This window comes from Coccidioides posadasii, chromosome 5, assembly GCF_018416015.2.
Source record: "Coccidioides posadasii str. Silveira chromosome 5, complete sequence".
Classification (NCBI taxonomy): domain Eukaryota; kingdom Fungi; phylum Ascomycota; class Eurotiomycetes; order Onygenales; family Onygenaceae; genus Coccidioides; species Coccidioides posadasii.
This window is the reverse complement of record NC_089411.1, coordinates 109,838-126,770: the sequence shown is the minus strand read 5'-3', so window position 1 is coordinate 126,770 and position 16,933 is coordinate 109,838. Positions and strand designations below refer to the sequence as shown.

Genomic DNA, 16,933 nt, shown 5'->3' with positions numbered 1-16,933 from the left:
TGCAGGCAAGAGGCTAGCGTTTAGTTTACGGTACCGTACGATACGAGGACGTTGCTTAGTCATATATTAACCGGTCTTGGCATCATTTTCCACTTCTCGGGCGGCGAGCGGAATACAGCAGGGAGCGAGCCCGACGACGGAAGCAAGGCCGAGGCGCCTTGGTGATGTGGGTAGGAAAACGAAGAGGAAGGCTGCAGAGCCACAGTGCGATCCGCCCTATTGGAATGGGCATGAACTATATGGCGCTCTCGCGAAAGTTCCACGAGGGACCGTACCATGGTGTCTCGTTTCTGGCCAATAATACGGAGTACGAGGTACAAAGTTGTTACTGAAAATAGTTTCTGAACGGCCAATCCCGCTGAAGACATGGCGTTTGTCCGACCGCCTTGTGTGGTCTCGAATGGGAGCGAGCATTACTCCGTACAGAGGATAGGCTGAAAGGGCAGCCATTTTTTCCCCACGGGTCAATACGACAATGACAGTGTCACTGGCACTCTCGTCCTCCCGATGTCAGACCGCCACTACACGAAGTGTTCGGCTTGTGTTAGTGAAGTTTATCCAGGGTTCGTCTGTGTGAGCTGGAAGCCTGGAACTCGAGAATTCCTCAGGGAGAGTGAAAATATATCATGTAACTTTTTGCTGATGAGAAGCCGGTTATCTACACCTGCAACATACACCGGTTTGACCTCCATCCTAGCACTGGATGGAAAAGTCCTGACCACAGTGGGTTATTTTCATGCTTGACGGTTTTCTCCTATGTATGAATTGTGTTATCTAGCCGGTACATTTATATCCCCATTGCCCCTCTAGCACGCATACTGGACGATACAAAAGGTTGGCTTGAAGTCGTCGTTGCTAAATACAAAGACTCATGGCCCCGGAAATGGGAGTTGTTCCTTTGCTATCCTCATCTCCATGAAACACAGTCAACAATGCAAGATGCTCCCTCATTAATTCCATATTGCAAGGGCCCTTCATCTGGTGTTGATGGAGATAAAGAAGGGAAAAACAGATGAGTGTAACATGACATCTTGAAACAAATGAAGCACTACGCGAAGCGCATGATGTTAGATGCCAAGGTAAAGGCAAGTTTCGAACTTGAGAGGAGCGTTGAAGGTACAGTACTCCGTACATGCGTCAGTTATCTTCTCCTTTTTTTTTTTTTTTCCCCAAGCACAGAGAGATTTTCGCTTGCTCCTCCAACCATGGTCAGATTCGATGTATGACTAGAAGTGATGATTGTGAGTAGAGCTGGACTTTTAAGCACTGTTGGAAAATGTGTTAAGGGTGTTTTCAGAGTGCGAGAGAGTTGATTTTTGTCTTGACACTCTGTGGCTGTCCAAAGAGCATCAACATGTGTTTATTTACTTGTCTTGTGCGTGGCCGAGTTCATACGCACATACATGTGCTGCAGGCGCTTGCATGGCGATCACTCGATTTAATTCGCTCGGAGCAGATCCAGGAGGTCGTTAACGATCGAGCACTCTAAACAGAGTACAATCAATCTATCGCGCTGGGCTCTGGAATATATAGAGTGAAATGCGCTGTTACTGAGCACCTAGAATTTCATTGTGAATGGGCGGGCAATTATCTCATCTGGTCTCCTCTGGGTGCTCAAAATAACTAGGGTGTCTTTCAACCGGCAATTTGGGTTAGTCATGTTGGAGCTGCCATGTACGGAGTAGTTACGTAGCTAAATATGGCCGGTAAGGAGTACTCCGTACGTAGTAACTAATCAGCGCCGACAATCGACTATCAATGAATTTAACCGCTTGCTTGTGAATTCACCGCTCAACTTCAAGAGCGGAGAAATCACGCTCAATTCTTATTTAGTCCCCATCTTGACTCTGTAAATACCGCTTCATCCTATCCAATATGTCAGCCCGCGGACCTCTTGCCAGTTTCCCAATGATCTGTGTCTGAACTTGTGTTCCACCCTGAGACCCTCAACCCCCTGAAGACGAACAAATGAGATGACCATCGGTTATGGAGACCTTTGTCCATGAGGATTCGCCACTGGCCGATTATCTCGAAGGTACATCCAGCAACTCTTGTACCCACAGCAGGGTCCTCGCTGACAGCGCTGCTCTTTTTCCTATTCTAGGTTCGGGTGAAGCGCGGTCGGATTGGGATCCCCAGGATATAACATCGCCGTCGCAGGAGCCCCTTGACACTTTTCCTCGAAACTTCGCACCGACAGGAGGCACGAAACTCCAAGACCGAATACGGAGCAAACTTCCGGCCCCTTTGCGCTTGAAACATTCGAACAAACGGGAGGCTTTGGCAAGAGTTCAGGAGGCCTGTGTTGTACGTCGTCGTCAAGAACATTGCGTTTAGTCGTGGACTCTTTCTCACCGATTTCTAGGCCGCTCTAAGCGCAGGGATCGGGAAGAGCGATAATGAGAGGTTTCTTGAGCAGTTCGGATATATTGTCGTCGCCTCGCAGCTCCTCAATGAACCAACCCCACCATCATACAGCTCGATAACAGGAGCAGTGACGCAGAGTGCAAAAAGCACCGAAGGACACCCTACCTCTCAGCCCGTCGTGTTCGACCTCTATGGTGCCGTATTCTCTGCCCTCGCCTCATTCTCTGTCGTTTGGCTTTTCCATGCGACCCGCCCCCGCCATGGCACAGGATGGAATATTAAGAGAATTTTCGTATTTGCTTTCTTTTTTGCAGCAGTTGCTGTAGCGTTTTACATATTTGCTAGGCGGCAATGGCTAAAATACATCCGGCATGAGGCGCTCAACGTCGCAACGGTCCTTGTTGGGAATTCCCAAAATTTTGACTCCGTGGTGGCTGCCTCGGTTCTATTGATCCAGGAAGTTGAGCTCGTATCTCGAGGATACCGACTGTTCGTGATTTCGATCCTTACATTCCCCTTTCATTCTGCTAACCATCTGATAGAAGTACCCCCATGCCACCAGTAACCCGTTTAGAAGACCAAACCCAGGCCCGACGGTGCCTCAAACTGCGCCGCGTTCTGTCCAAATATATGAGCGAGTTGTTGGGACAATATCTCGTGGCGAAAAAGAAACTGCGACTGTATGCTGATGATACTAACTTAGGAAAGTATTACGATATCTACGATTTTTCTCCAGAGGAATTGGACGAAGCAGAGTTATGTCTGACGGACTCTAGCCCTGAGGAAAAAGCATCCTTGAGGTCGCTCCGGATTCTGTTTACCCGCCTCTATGCAGTTAGAAAGAGCATGCTATGTTGTTTGCTTGCGCTGCCAGCAGATGGCACACGACTGGACGCTAAGAGATGGAGTGTTGCCGTTGAAGAAATGCAACACCTTTCCGCCTCTAGCGGCATCTATATCCAGAGGCTAACAGATATTCTCCATGAACAAGACTGTAAGTATCACATTTCGGCGCTATTCCGTGGAATGACTAAAACTATTAGGTGACGTTATGGAAACCTCGCCGAGGCTCAAGCTTACGCCTGCTACCAGAGAGCGGCATCGCGCTCAATTTCGGCGACTCAATTCCTTATCGCAGGGGATACGAAGCCTCCATGCTAAGATGCATCTCATCCGTGAAGAGTCGAATGCTTGCCTTGAAAAAAGTGGCGAGGATTCCGAGCTTAATACTACGCTCATTTCTCAATATGAGTCAATTGGAGCAGACCTGAGAGGCCTACTACAAGAATGGGAAGCAGGAAAATCAACTTTGCTAGCAAATATTGAACGTCCTGAACGGCTCTCACGTCCATCGAGTTTATTGAAATCTCCTGCGTCCCCCACCTTCAGTCTTGGTGGCGCCACTGCTGTTGACGGCAGTCCCGCTGCTGCACTTCGTGCACTGAATGGTGAAGATTTAAGCCTTCCAAGTCCTGACCATAATATGGACGACGAAGAGGTATTCGAAGCTGTGGCTCTTCCACGAAAACGAAGCTCGATGACCAGAGAAGAGAGAATAGCGCGAGTGAAAGAAGATCGGGCTAAGCAAGCTGCTGCTAGAGATCGTGCAGATGCAAATACGCGCATGCTTAGAGAACTGGAGACCGTGATTAAACTTCGACCTCGAGGTAGAGGTGGGACGAGGGTCACCAGCATATAACAGCTATTAACTTCCTACCTTGTGTATCTTCCCTCTCTCCTGATCATTCGAATATCTTTTTCACTATCTTGATATTATTCAACCATTGTCTATGCATATAAATTTCCCTATTATACCAAGTTTTCACGGTCCCTTTGAGGAAAGGTTTCTTTTTGTTTGATTTCAGGGTGCAGTCGGCGTCAAAGTCTTGTCGGCTCCAATTACGTGCACGACATGCTTTAGAGACCAATCACGGCAGAGATGGGGAAAGGACAGAACCCATACGTTAACTCTGTTCTTTGCCGACTTGAGTTTCTGTGGCACATTCTAAGTCTTGTAATATGAGTAGACATGCTTTATTGTATCATTGCATGTAAAGATATTGAGAAGGAGGCTGCACAATCCTGGACACTCTCCCATCCACATCACAGAACAATTCTTCCAACGCTTGGTTTTGGTATGTGCTTTGTATCCCTGCTTCTATTGACTCTAATTGGAGCCTGAAGCAGGCCAGCGGGACAGGTGCCAAGCCTTGATCTCGAGGCAGAACGCGAAAATGAGCTTTGAACAGAGCAGCTAAATGGGACTTAGCAACGCGAACGCGCCAACAAAACGCGCTGCATATTTGAGTTTGCCTGCCCGCACAATCAGCCATCCAGGTACCTTCAACCTCTGTCTGTGGTGAAATATATCGCTGAATGAACGCCTGGTCCTTCAAAAAGTAATACATCGAACCATTCTTGCATATTTCTCTATATATTTCTCTTCTGTTTGATCTGCCTCTATTATTCAGCTCAAATTAGGCGTTCATCTAAGCTACTTCCCCCGCCTGCTATCCTTATACTCCCTGCACCCTTCTTAACTGCAATCGTCATTAAAAAACTGTCAAGAGTACGTGCTATCTCACCACTGATTTTTCTTCTTGAAACCTTCTATGGCTAACAGAATTTTCCCTGAGCAGTGCTTGAAGCACGTTTAGAGCAAGCTAGCATGCTGAAGAGGGTACGCTATTGACAACCATGAACCGGCCACTCCTCCCTTCCCCCCAACAAAGAGAGCTTTACTCATTCTATATCCAGGTCGTCGACGCAGTCAAAGAACTCGTACAAGACTGCAACTTTGACTGCAGCGACACTGGTATCTCTCTCCAAGCCATGGACAACTCTCACGTCGCCCTCGTCTCCCTCAACCTCAAAGCTGAAGGCTTCTCTCCCTACCGCTGCGACCGTAACATAGCTCTCGGAATCAATCTTACCTCTCTCCAAAAGGTCCTTCGAGCTGCACAAGACAATGACATTATGACCCTCAAGGCGGAAGATTCGCCCGATGTAGTTAATTTGGTGTTCGAGAATGCACAAACTGACCGGTTAAGCGAGTACGATATCAAACTTACGGACATCGATCAGGAGCATTTGGCTATTCCGGATACGGAGTATGCGGCTATGGTGGATATGCCAGCAACGGAGTTTCGGCGGATTTGCATGGATTTGGCCAACTTATCTGAGTCAGGTATGTGGTTTCTCTCCGCATAGTTCTATGCTGCTGTGTATAAATCGAGTTTATCCTTGGACCAATACTCTCATTGAGACTAACCTTTTCGATTTTCATACAGTCCTGATCGAGGCTAGCAAAGACGGTGTCAAATTCTCCTGCCAGGGTGACATCGGCAACGGGTCTGTCACTCTCCGTGGACACACCAGCGTCGACAAGCCTGATCAGAACGTCACCATCTCCCTCACTGAACCTGTCGCCCTCACATTTTCTGTCAAATATCTTATCAACTTCTGCAAGGCTACTAGCTTGTCCAATACGGTGCGGCTCAGCATGTCGCAAGATGTGCCGCTATTGGTGGAATATGGACTGGAGGGAAGCGGAAGTCTGAGATATTTCCTTGCACCAAAGGTAGGCTTTTCACGCTAATTTTGATGCTGCGGTGCAGATTGGCTAACATGATTGCCTTTTCTTTACCAGATTGGCGATGAGGAGTAAATTTGACGAGGTAAAGGGAGATCCGGAGCCGGGTGTACCTGGAAGTGCTTGCTAACGCTATGAAAGTTACGTAGTAATAAGAACTCTGAAAGATCCTTATTTCGCATAATGAAATACTACTGAATGCCAATGATGTTGCAGATTATATCGCCTGAGTGACTTCTACGTGTCAGCAATTTGACGTAGGAAATATGTTTAAAGCGACCCTTGATATGGAAACCAAGCTGTACGGAAGACATGTTATTCATTCTATTTGCAGATTTGTAAAAGTACATGTCCATATCTTGTCCCGTCAACCTGACTCACACGTAGGTATGTAAAGCTTCAAGCAGCACCCAGTATTGCTGCCGGGTCGATAACTAGGGGAGACTCAATAGCAACAATTACAGATGTTAGTAGTATCCCAGACAAAGCCCTTTCCGCAATTGCAAAGAAAATGGCAGTTAAAAATATATACAAACTTACCTAGGAGAAAAAGGGAGTGAAGCGCCGTCCCCACCAGAGTAATCGGAATCGAATGATACCAGTTCTCCTCTTCTCCAAGAAAAGAAAAAGAAGCAGTACGCTGCGTATTGCACTAAAGTGTCATACCCACCCTAGGGTGAATACACACAATCTTCGCAACGGCTCTCCCATGGGGAAACCAGGGACAAGAAAACCGAAATTTCCCCCCCTGCCCCGATGTTTCTTATGCCTAGTTGCAAGCACTTCGTGCCAGACCCTCACGGGCAGCACCGACTCCCCAGCCATGGTCTGGCGTGAGGAGTGGGTTGACAGGTGAAGATTCCTCCGAATTTCTCATTTGCATAGAATACCAGTGCCTGGGTTCTGAAAAAAATCAGATCAGGGTAGAACTGGAGACAGATGATCAAGAAGATGATGATCTGCTGTGTGTAGCAAAGAAACGCAGCTTTGGTGGGGACGGCGCTTGAGAGAAGGGAAGAAGAGAGAAGAAAGTGAGTCGAGCAAATTTTTGGCGAGCTTTAAACAGCAATATGCCGGCTCTTACCGCTCCCGCCCCTCTGCTTAGTCAGCGAGTCGCTGGCTGCTGGTTCTCGACGGCGGAGGAATTATTGATGGAGGAGAGTTGAAGCAGAGAGAAGATGATGACTGGATCCGTATGAGGCGATAGGAGTCCTGCTGTGTTCAACTTCAATTTGACAAGGTCAGCGACTGAGCGGCCATAGTAGAGAAAACTATTGCTAAACTTTGCAGGAGTTCAAGCTTCATGCATTGACCCTTTTAGTTAGCTGGACCTTAACATGTATTTGCTGAGTTGTTTGCCTTGTATAACCAGACCTCATCTTGCAGTCCACTGTTTAATGCGAGTATGAAATACAAAGTTTTGTGCTGTGAATCAGAATCACAGGTGTTCTTAAACGGTGTCTCCAGGAACATGTTCCCCGCAAAGTTTATCAACTGGAAAGTCTCTTGCAGCGTGGTTCGACCATTCTCAGTACATAAAGGGATAGGATAGGCATCCACTGCCCCTCGCACAGAAGAAATCTGGAAACAGCATGTCCTGCAGAGCAATAGCCCCAAAATGTTGTTCTCCATGCTCATTTGTTTGAAAGGGCAGATTTATGCACTCAGCCACATAGCAAGCCGGAGCAATTCTGTGTTCTCCGCAGTTAGATTGTTAGTGTATGTAGGTGATCTCATCTATGCATATCATGTATCAATGCCACATGGCTGGTAACAGTTGCATTTTTCGTCAGAGCGAACATCACTTGTAGTGGATGTGGAGTCGAGGGTTGAGGACCGATTGCGTCGTTAGTAGGACTCCGGCCCCGAGAGGTCTCGGGGGTTTCCAGGCTGGCAGAGCCCAAGCATCAAGCACCAGGCGTACTTCGTGTTCCAGGCCACAGCCACAGCCAAGGCCATGACAGGGGCGCCCATCAGGTAGGGCTGGGGCTGTGAGATGGCCCCGATTAGGAAAGGCGCGCGGTGGGAAATGAGGTGTCAGACCCGCCGACGCCAAGCTCTCGAGACAAAACACCAACAACACTTGACTTCAAATCTGACCCGAGACCTTCTTTCAGTTCTTTTTTTTCTTTCTCTTCCCTTTCCTTGACCACTCATTCCTATTTGCCTCTTTTCATTCGTTTTTACTCCGGCTCTATCCCGCCTCTTTGCTCTCCTTTGCTCTGTTGACTTGTCTAACCCTCTTTCGTGCGGTCTGACACAACGGCCTCGAGCAACGCCTTGGGAGCCTGACCAGGCTCTCATCACCTTCTCTCCAGTCGCACCCCGGCAGACATTTCGGACTTATTGTCTGCTCCCTCTTCACTGGCCAAGAGCGCCTCAAGGAGGGGCACGACTCCCCCCCCCAAAGTCATCGCTTTTCCAATGCGGCACGCCCCCGGGTAGAACCTAGCGCGTTTCACATTCGTATGGTCCGTCCATACCCGGAGAACACATCAACCTGTCCCTGGGATTCAAGCCTGCAACGTCCATCTCTTTTGTTGTCATCGTGCATATCGAGGACTGAAGAAGGACCGGTGGCTCCATTCGGAGCGATTCGCCAAAATTCGTTCGTATAGGAGCCAGACGTCGCTCCTTCGAGAGCCGGAGTTCGACCCTTCCTTTCGTGATTCTACATCTGGCTTCCGGCCAAGAGAGGGATACAGAGATCCTGATCTGCCGTCCAAGATGTATGTCCCTAATTCAAAATGGACTTGGTCTTTTGTCTTCGTGACAACCATCCAAGCTGCGTGTATTCTCGCTTTTGAGTCGTCAGTACTATCCTTCCCACCCTGATATAACTATGCGAGTGAGTTGCCAACCTTATATTTCAACAGTTATGTTTTTGCTAGGTTCCAAACACAACTCAAAGGCGATGCAGAGAACCAAACCCAGTCAAAAACTATTCCCACCTTTTTAACACTTTATATCTTTGGATTTGTATACGAATTAGTTTTGGTATACGATGCGCTGCGTCTTAAAAACACCATCCAAGTGATTGGACTTTGCGTTTGCAATCTGGGCCTCCTGATCTATGGCGCCGTCCAGACGGACCAAATCAAGGATGCCGTCAACACTTTGAGTATGCTAGGAAATATCAACGGTGAAGTCTGGGGCGAGATGAAGCCATTCTTGATTGCAATTCCTTGCATCATAGGTCTTGGAACCGTTCTTATGGCTTTTCTTGCCTGGAAGCTCTATGACGAATTTGCATGGACCATCTACAAGCACATCAGCGCCGACCTACGGATGAAGCGTCGGTACCTTACATATCAGGTCCGTAAAACTTTATCAGATCTGGCATGACAAAATTCTGATTGACTGACGTTTATATGAATAGATTTACATCGCTCTGCTGAAGTTTGATTTTTTCTTTTTCCTTGGTTTTACTGTTCAATTCGTTGTTATTGTTACCGACAAGGCGACTGTTGAGTTTGCCCTTACATTGGCCGCCATTCCAGTCACGATTCTCATTCTTGTCATGGCTGCGTTTTGGACTCGGCGGGAGAACACACCTGGAATGATCGTCATCATCGTAAGTGTCATCACAGCTCCCTCTCCTCAGCCCCCCTGATTCGTAGCTAATATATGCCGTTTTTCCAGCTGCTTTATTTTGGAGGTCTTGCATACTTCCTTTTCAAGCTCGTTCGAATGTACTCTGCTGCCCGTGAAAAGGCGTACCTGCCAGCCCGACGATCGTTGACTTTCTTCGCCGTGATCACAATCATTTTGATTATTATGACCATAATCAATGCATGTGTCTGTACTCACAATTTCAACAAGGGGCTGAAACCTCATATCTCGGGGAGAAGATCAGCTCGAGATGATGAAAAAGGACGTGGAACCGAAATGCATGGCCGTCTTTCTCACGGGCCTGTCCCAACTCGCATGACGATTGATTAAGCAATGATGCAAAAATAATTACCTAGGGAAGCTGAGGCTCCAACAAATGCCATTCCTTTGCAATCTCGGCTGCTTTTACTTTGCGAATATACCCATTTGACAGCGACGTTGTGGCCGAAGAATTGTTTTCATCTCAGAGAAGGAAATCTTCGAGTCACGATTAATTCATTTCCTTTTTGGCCGTCTGATCCACTTAGCTCTATTCATTGATGATACCAGCTGTACTATTTTTTTTTTTTTTTTGGTTTGTTAGAAATCTGGTTCGACATCCTCTCTTTTTTTTTTATCACCTTTTTTCCCCTATTTTTTTCTCTTTTCTCTTTTTTTTAAAAAAATTTTTAAATGAAAAAAAACTTCTCAAGAATGTCTTCCCCCCTTCCAATTTCTTACTGTACTTGGTACTATTAAGAGAAAGGGGACCATTATTGGGAAGTGGAAATGGGGTTTTGGGAGTTTACATAGCGATGAAATCAGATACCTAATTCTCGTGGAGAGCCCTTCCATCCCTGCCGCTGAGATATTCACTGGTAGATACTCCGTAGTTGTGTAAGAGGATGACTTGCGTTGAAGGTCACCGTGTCTCATCGGCGGCCCCTGAGAGCGGCCGTGACCGCCAGGGGCCGGAGTGTTGCTTACCTAATCATGATAAGTGTCCACTCTGGCACTTTCAGGTTTCGCCTGCGCAGCATCCACGGTTTTCTCCCTCCCAGTCCATCGCTTTTGCTCAAGCTCGGCGTGTCTAGTCAGCCTTCTGCGTCCTGTCTCCTGACTCGCCTGTTCTCTCACCCGGAGTCGGATTTTAGTCATCCCATTTCGTTACACAATGGTAAGCGGTCCCAAAACCACCTTCATTGCAACGTCTCCCGATCCTCTCGACAACCGTCCACTGCATCTGCGATATCTTTCAACGGCAGAACGGGTCCAGCCCTGAAATCCCTCTATACCCTTTCCTTCCTCCCTCTCTAGCTCCCAAGAAAGAATTGTCAAGAAAGCCACAGCAAGAAGAGCACATTAGTTCGCCATGGCCAAACCACGCAAGTCTAACCAGAAGCCTCTACCCCAGGTTTCTTCCTCTCCTCTCGCCTCAGGCGCCGAATCCGGCAACGAAGCCGCCAAAGCTTCCAATCCTACCGGCGCTAGCACCGGCAGCGCCGCATCCTTGAATCGCCCCTCGTCGCCAACTCCTCCCGGTGGACCGCGAACTGCCCTTCGTCGTCGCGCAGCGGCTGATCACAAGGAGTCTGTGCGGAATGCGAGACCGGCATCCACCAGAGCGGCAGGCGCGGGTGGCTCGTCGGGGACCATGTTGAAGCTCTATACGGATGAGAGCCCCGGGTTGAAAGTTGATCCAGTTGTTGTTTTGGTGTTAAGTTTGGGATTTATTTTCTCTGTTGTGGGATTGCATGGTGAGTTGCTTTTTGTTCCCTCCTTTATCTGCTTCTTCTTTTCTGCTCCTTAGGCGGCAGTTTTGGTTTTCTTTTGACTCAGGCTCGCTAATGCTTTGAGCAATGAACAGTCATCGCCAAAATTACTCGCAAATTCTCTTCATAGAGTAGTCGCTGGTTGGTTCGCTTGCCTTCGCTCCCGCTACGACAACAGTTATGTTTCTGCGCCAACGAAACGTATACTGGAGTTTACGACGTGTTTCTCGATGGGCGCTGCAGACTTAGTATTCTGTGTGATGCGCTATTACCCCGGATATCATGTTAGGACTGGGGCTTGCATGGAAACCCGAATGGCAGCCGTTAGCGTACACGAATCTATGCGCTCTATACCTTTATTTCGCCTTCGCTAATCCTGCAGTGTTTGGTGATGGAACCATCCCTTATATCTTTTGATCGATATCTACCCTCTCCTACTACCAATTTTTTTTTTTTTTTTTTTTGGCCGGTGTTGCCCGCATTCCCATCTTCATGATTTTGCTAGGGCCTTCTGTGTGTCTTATGTCTTAGAAGGGGCCATGTTTTGTTGTTGCAATGCCTCGTTTATTTTTTTTGTTGTTTTATTTTCCCTTGTAAATTAATAGTTATTCCAAGGATAGCATCTATGCTTTACTTGAAGACATGTCAACTAAGGCATGCAGCGACTGCAATATGCTTACTTGACTATTCAGTATTCAGCCATGGTGAATGCTATAGTGAGATAGTACTGGCCTCAACTTGTACATGGTAAGGTGTCCAGATGTCAGGTAGTTGTAGGCGCCAGCATCCTTGATCAGAAATAGCAAGGATAATACGCTTCTATGACAATCGCTACAAGTTTTATTTCATTGGCTAAGGCATAAGCCAAACGCTATAACAGTTGCGGGATGGAGCATCTTGTCGGGTTTCTACAATCATACCTTAAGATACATCTCTTCATTGATCATTTATCTATAGATCAACCAAGACTAAAACCTGCTTCCCAGGGAAGAATGTCATTATTTGGCATAGTTAAATGGAAGCTAGTCACTCCTCTTCACCAACAGGATTAACCTGAAACTTCTTCCTCCCCGAACCAACTAGCTGCTTAAGCTTCACACGATTTGCCTGCGCATCCATCTTTTTCTCGATTTTCTGTATCTCCTCCTCCGGATCAACAGCTTCCTCAGAGACAAACTCCAGCACCAATTTCCTCCCCAAAAGATGGGTATTGCGAAGTGCATCCATCGCATTCTCCGCCTCACGAGCACTGACAAAGTCCGCAAATGCGAAACCACGGGCTGTGCGGTCGAATTTCTTGGGCACGCGTACGGAGCGGAGTTGTCCGTATGCGCCGAAGAGAGATTGAACGTCCTTCTTGGTGGCTTGGAAAGGCAAGTTTTTGATAATGATCTTCGTCCTGCGAGCCGCGTTTTTCTTTGCCGCGTCCTGGCGTCTTTGTTGCTCTGCTGAATCCGTTGCCTTGTGTGAGGGTCTGATGACCAGTTCATGCTGGTCGAGCTTATACCCGTTCATCGCAGCAAGGGCAGCTTGGGCCTGGGCTCTGGTTCTGAATTCCACGAAGCCGAATCCCATGCTCAGCCTCTCGCCGGGGTTCTTTGGATCGGGCTTTGTTTTAACCTGGGCGGACAAGAAACCGTCGAGAGGTTTGAACACGTCCATTAAGCTGGCGGTAGTGGTGGAGAAGTTCAAATTCCGAACATAGAGTGTCGAGCTTTCGACTTCATTCTCAGGCTCACCGGCCTTGAATGTTTCTGAGGTTGAAAATGCGGGAGCTACAGCCTTTTGTGGCTGAACGGCAATATGCGTGGTGGGTTTACCTTCAAAGAGGCCCTTAGGAGCTTTCTCCAGGAAAAGTATGGAATCCCCCAACTTCCTGTAGGCAAGACCTCTGAACGCTTTCTGGCACTCATCTGGCATACTAAACTCAACAATTGCAATGGTACCACTAGGCGGCATTAGAAGCCGCATGATCTGTCCATACGGGTCAAATAGCTTTTTGAGGTCTTCAGCTTTCACTCCAAATGAGAAATTCTTCACAAGAATCGCCGTATTTCCACGCTCACGCTGTTTGAACGAATCCAGGTTTACGCCATTGGCGCTGAAGTAAGCCTTCGTTTCCTGGATTATATGCGTTTCTGCATGAGCTTGTTTCACTGCAGCGTCTGACGAAGTCGGGTCCAAAATCGCCGATTTCGGTACCCCCAACCGTTCTGCTACAGATGCCATCACAGCGTCCGCCTAGGAGAGGGTTAAATAATTGGATATGGAGATAAAACTAGGTGGCACTTGACATACATTCATATAGAGAGAATTCCAAGTAAATGTAGAAGACGCTGCTTCAGCTCTCCGTTTAATCTGCTGTTGCCTCTTCAACGGCAATTTTGATAACTCGTACTCATTAATCTTATACGTCTTTTTCGAAGATGCAGGTAATACATGCATAAGCCGTCCTTGGAAATCTTTTCCATCTAATTGCTTGTATGCCTCGATGGCGGAGTCTGGGTCAAAAAACTGCGCGTATGCAAATCCTTTGCTTGTCGAATGACGAGAGTCGAATGCAATATGTAACTAAATCAAGTCAGCAAACTTATTCATCACAGAACAGGGTTGCATAACTGTAATGAGTGAGGGCCGTCATTTCAGATACAGAGGCATCTACTAAAATACTCTTTCCTAAGTTCACATCATGTGCATAGCATCTGATGTCCCTATCAGGGTATTCATCATTCGACGGGATAGCAAGGAATTATTGGGCTGGGAAGTGGTAGCATAGGACGAATCGGTAAGATCTTACCTCTTCTAACTTCCCAAAACGAGCGAATTCGCTTTGAAGATCTTCCTCGGTTGTATCATATGGTAGATTGCGGATAAATAGGCGCCCAGTTTCCCGAATTAGTTTCACATTCGCGTCAATCGCGTCAGTTGACCCAGCGGGGTCGTTATCTTCTTTTTCAGCGGAGACATCCGAATGATCAGTCGTCGGCTCGTGTTGAATGCGATGGCTCACTGGCGGTGAGGCGTTTGTGGTTTCAGCCACTGGACGGCCTGCATCCTCTTCGTCGTCAAGCAAACCTAGCAAGCGACTCGTTCTCGACCTAAGCCAGTCAGCATCACTTTGCGGTGCAGATTCCGTAGGCTCTGCCGTAGCCTGGGCGTCATTGTTCAGCTCTCTGTTGCGTAACCCAGTACTCAAGGACTGTGAAGTTTTAGAAGACTCTTCAGGTAAGTCGGGTTCTAGGGCTGCTTTGACTCTTTTGGTTGGCATTTCATCTGGGATCTCGGCATTCTTTGAATCCTCGTTATGAAAAGGCAAGCTAGTAGTTAGATCTGTTCCTGTATCCGCCCAGGTCTTAGTCTTTGTTGGCGCCTGCATAGTGTTGAGAAATTCCTGCAGTTTTGGGTCATCTTCCTCAAGACCTCGTTTTCGTTTTAATGAGCCAGATTTGGAGCTGGTATCTGCATCACGAGGGGAGCTATTCCTAGCTTTTGACCTCGAATTTACTTCAGGAGCAGCATCTACCTTGAAATTAGGTTAGCTTCATATATCCTTTGATGGTCAGCACAATCTCCGACCAAGCTACATAGGACGCAGTGACATCAGTTTCCCAATACTCACAGGCTTGGCCAGTTCCACGGCAATCTTTGACATTCTGATAAATGTCTTGTTAAAGTAGTTGACTGCATTCTGGGCGGAGTTATGGTCTTTGAATCCCACAAACCCGATTCGCCGTTTGGGAATGACATGAGCATCGGTGACCTCGAAACGGCTGGCAAAATGACTTCGAAGCGCATCATTATTTAGTGTAGGCGGCAAGCCTGACACAAAGACTCTTGTGATTTCCATCACCAGAAAGCAAGGCTGCAAGCAATGTGCACTTTGCTGTTCTGGTGAGCACGATGGGATGGGAATTCTTGTTGTGTGGGAGCAAGAAAGAAAACTTTTTTTCCGCCTGTTAAGCAGAGAGCTGGTCCGTGCACAGAGCTAACGAAGCCATGGAGAAGCGCCCCCCCAAAGCACCCTCGTTCTCTTCCATACATCATGATGAACTGCTTGTGAGAACGATCTTCCCCAAAGCCTAACAACATCTACTATCCCGCAGAGCCTCTGTCCCTTACAGAACACCACTTGACTAGTACAAAAAGGGGACTCCCCTCCTAGATTCGCAATGGCTTCAGAAAAACGCGAGAAACCCGAGGGAAAGCTTGAAGGTGACTCTTGTTCACTGCCTCTTTACTCTTATTACTACCATGGTTACTTCCGTTGAGGCATTGGCAAACATGGCTAACTGGATCTTTTTCTTTCCCAAAGCTCAAATCAAGTCCGCTGATATGGTGAGATTGCCTGATCCCTCATTACTCGGCGCGTAATGGAACGGCCTTCGCTAATGCTTGTGTGCGTGACAGAATGAGGACATGCAGCAGGAGGCAATCGAAGTTGGTACGAATACCTCACGACTTGAAGTATAAACGCGATATCTTTACTGATGCGCTCGTTGCATTGCAGCTAAGGAGGCAATGGAGAAATTTCACATCGAAAAGGTATGTTTGCGCTTTGCGAACGGCCACGCAACGCGGGGTAAGCTAACGAGTGCTATAGGACATTGCCCAATATATCAAGAAAGAAGTACGAGAACCTTGGCATAACTTTTCTATCTGCACTCCATAATGGCGCTAAAATATGACCAGTTTGACTCTCGGAAGGGCGCAACATGGCACTGCATCGTTGGGCGGAACTTTGGAAGCTTTGTGACACATGGTACATCTGACCCCTATCTGTATTTATTTCGCTTTTACGACTAGTGGCTATTTGCTGACAAAAATAACAGAAACCAAGCATTTCATTTACTTCTACTTGGGGCACTGTGCCATTTTGTTATTTAAGACCCAATAAATACTCCGCTGGACCCTTTATGTTGCTGTCGCCGGCTGTCGTGCTCTTCACCATTTATTGTGCGACAAGTGTCAGCCGAGAAAAGTGAAATGCAAGATAGCATGAGATACAGTTGTGACTTTTCCTACTTTGCCCTTTCGCCAATTTTTATCACAATCGGGGTTTGATTCGAAGTTCTTTCTGATTTGTACAGCGACTGAAGATCCTTTCTCGCCTTTCCCAGGTCCATTTCCCTTACGGGTGGTGTTGAAAGGGTCGGATTTCTGTACTTAATTTCCCTGTCCATCTCCATTTATCCTTTGAATTTTTCGCGAGGACAATTGCAAAAAGATAATACTACTTCAACGTGCATGTTTCCACCATCTATAACTTGCATCATACAGCACCTTATTTAAATTGAACTCCCTCCGGACTAGCACAGGCAATGCCTCAACTCACCACTAGCAAACATCATTCAGCATGTAGATGTTGGAAATGAATTTCAGTCAGCCTGGATCCTACCTTAGAAGGTAGCGATCAGTGATATTGGTCTTTCTATGTGATGCTACTGGAATCCGGAAATTTGGAGGTTTCCAGGAAGGATTTCGGTATTGCTGGCTTGATTGATATGTGTAACATGAAGAACTGCCCAAAGTGCTGCACGTTCAATCAGGTAACCAATCACGCGAGCCAAGCGACTAGGAATTCATGAGCGGTGTCGAGATAGACCATTCATAT

The 16,933-nt window shown here is 47.3% G+C and overlaps 6 protein-coding genes across 8 annotated transcripts; 5 read left to right on the top strand and 1 right to left on the bottom strand.

The window, feature by feature from the left end:
- Positions 1–1,807: 1,807 nt before the first annotated feature.
- On the top strand, positions 1,808–4,369 carry D8B26_008010 (uncharacterized protein). The gene is made up of 5 exons (XM_003071387.2): positions 1,808–2,035; positions 2,105–2,307; positions 2,366–2,856; positions 2,910–3,361; positions 3,411–4,369. The coding sequence occupies exons 1-5, from the start codon at positions 1,987–1,989 to the stop codon at positions 4,064–4,066; spliced, it is 1,851 nt and encodes a 616-aa protein (XP_003071433.1). The 5' UTR covers positions 1,808–1,986; the 3' UTR covers positions 4,067–4,369.
- A 270-nt stretch (positions 4,370–4,639) lies between these two features.
- On the top strand, positions 4,640–6,828 carry POL30_1 (proliferating cell nuclear antigen). Of its 2 annotated transcripts, XM_066125725.1 has the most exons (6): positions 4,640–4,936; positions 5,007–5,047; positions 5,125–5,554; positions 5,658–5,947; positions 6,017–6,044; positions 6,101–6,828. In XM_066125725.1, coding segments are annotated over exons 1-5 (780 nt in total). In that variant the 5' UTR covers positions 4,640–4,935; the 3' UTR covers positions 6,035–6,044; positions 6,101–6,828. The 2 variants fall into 2 exon arrangements, with proteins under 2 accessions (XP_065981809.1, XP_003071432.1); XM_003071386.2 differs by having other exon boundaries at positions 6,017–6,828.
- Positions 6,829–8,058: 1,230 nt separating this feature from the next.
- Positions 8,059–10,399, top strand: D8B26_008008 (uncharacterized protein). The gene is made up of 4 exons (XM_003071385.2): positions 8,059–8,769; positions 8,836–9,274; positions 9,339–9,533; positions 9,602–10,399. The coding sequence occupies exons 1-4, from the start codon at positions 8,687–8,689 to the stop codon at positions 9,899–9,901; spliced, it is 1,017 nt and encodes a 338-aa protein (XP_003071431.2). The 5' UTR covers positions 8,059–8,686; the 3' UTR covers positions 9,902–10,399.
- A 325-nt stretch (positions 10,400–10,724) lies between these two features.
- Positions 10,725–11,452, top strand: SBH1 (Arf guanine nucleotide exchange factor sbh1; the record flags this gene model as incomplete). Its single annotated transcript, XM_003071384.2, has 3 exons — positions 10,725–10,727; positions 10,965–11,307; positions 11,418–11,452. 3 exons carry the CDS (start codon positions 10,725–10,727, stop codon positions 11,450–11,452), a joined length of 381 nt encoding a protein of 126 aa, XP_003071430.1.
- Positions 11,453–12,296: 844 nt separating this feature from the next.
- MRD1_1 (Multiple RNA-binding domain-containing protein 1) lies at positions 12,297–15,221 on the bottom strand. 2 transcript variants are annotated; one of them, XM_003071383.2, is made up of 4 exons: positions 14,942–15,221; positions 14,120–14,845; positions 13,621–13,893; positions 12,297–13,563 (listed from the first exon to the last, which is right to left on the bottom strand). In XM_003071383.2, exons 1-4 carry the CDS (start codon positions 15,167–15,169, stop codon positions 12,349–12,351), a joined length of 2,442 nt encoding a protein of 813 aa, XP_003071429.2. In that variant the 5' UTR covers positions 15,170–15,221; the 3' UTR covers positions 12,297–12,348. The 2 variants fall into 2 exon arrangements, with proteins under 2 accessions (XP_003071429.2, XP_065981808.1); XM_066125724.1 differs by lacking the exon at positions 14,942–15,221 and having other exon boundaries at positions 14,120–14,868.
- Positions 15,222–15,361: 140 nt separating this feature from the next.
- Positions 15,362–16,603, top strand: DYN2 (Dynein light chain). The gene is made up of 7 exons (XM_003071382.2): positions 15,362–15,534; positions 15,635–15,657; positions 15,730–15,763; positions 15,830–15,864; positions 15,923–15,949; positions 16,012–16,081; positions 16,152–16,603. Exons 1-7 carry the CDS (start codon positions 15,492–15,494, stop codon positions 16,214–16,216), a joined length of 297 nt encoding a protein of 98 aa, XP_003071428.1. The 5' UTR covers positions 15,362–15,491; the 3' UTR covers positions 16,217–16,603.
- Positions 16,604–16,933: the final 330 nt, after the last annotated feature.

What these genes read in the sequence shown, in the direction of transcription:
- POL30_1 (XM_066125725.1), top strand. An exon ending in AAGCTAGCATGCTGAAGAGG is followed by an intron (nt 5,048 to 5,124) that starts GTACGCTATTGA and finishes TTCTATATCCAG; the next exon opens with GTCGTCGACGCAGTCAAAGA. An exon ending in GGCCAACTTATCTGAGTCAG is followed by an intron (nt 5,555 to 5,657) that starts GTATGTGGTTTC and finishes ATTTTCATACAG; the next exon opens with TCCTGATCGAGGCTAGCAAA.
- MRD1_1 (XM_003071383.2), bottom strand. Translation starts at nt 15,169, where the DNA reads ATGGAAATCACAAGAGTCTTTGTGTCAGGCTTGCCGCCTACACTAAAT. An exon ending in CCGTGGAACTGGCCAAGCCT is followed by an intron (nt 14,846 to 14,941) that starts GTGAGTATTGGG and finishes CCTAATTTCAAG; the next exon opens with GTAGATGCTGCTCCTGAAGT. An exon ending in GGAATTCTCTCTATATGAAT is followed by an intron (nt 13,564 to 13,620) that starts GTATGTCAAGTG and finishes ACCCTCTCCTAG; the next exon opens with GCGGACGCTGTGATGGCATC.
- DYN2 (XM_003071382.2), top strand. Translation starts at nt 15,492, where the DNA reads ATGGCTTCAGAAAAACGCGAGAAACCCGAGGGAAAGCTTGAAG. An exon ending in AAATCAAGTCCGCTGATATG is followed by an intron (nt 15,658 to 15,729) that starts GTGAGATTGCCT and finishes TGTGCGTGACAG; the next exon opens with AATGAGGACATGCAGCAGGA. An exon ending in TGGAAGCTTTGTGACACATG is followed by an intron (nt 16,082 to 16,151) that starts GTACATCTGACC and finishes CAAAAATAACAG; the next exon opens with AAACCAAGCATTTCATTTAC.
- D8B26_008008 (XM_003071385.2), top strand. Translation starts at nt 8,687, where the DNA reads ATGTATGTCCCTAATTCAAAATGGACTTGGTCTTTTGTCTTCGTGACA. An exon ending in TGTATTCTCGCTTTTGAGTC is followed by an intron (nt 8,770 to 8,835) that starts GTCAGTACTATC and finishes ATATTTCAACAG; the next exon opens with TTATGTTTTTGCTAGGTTCC. An exon ending in GTCGGTACCTTACATATCAG is followed by an intron (nt 9,275 to 9,338) that starts GTCCGTAAAACT and finishes TTATATGAATAG; the next exon opens with ATTTACATCGCTCTGCTGAA.
- D8B26_008010 (XM_003071387.2), top strand. Translation starts at nt 1,987, where the DNA reads ATGGAGACCTTTGTCCATGAGGATTCGCCACTGGCCGATTATCTCGAA. An exon ending in GAGTTCAGGAGGCCTGTGTT is followed by an intron (nt 2,308 to 2,365) that starts GTACGTCGTCGT and finishes ACCGATTTCTAG; the next exon opens with GCCGCTCTAAGCGCAGGGAT. An exon ending in GTATCTCGAGGATACCGACT is followed by an intron (nt 2,857 to 2,909) that starts GTTCGTGATTTC and finishes ACCATCTGATAG; the next exon opens with AAGTACCCCCATGCCACCAG.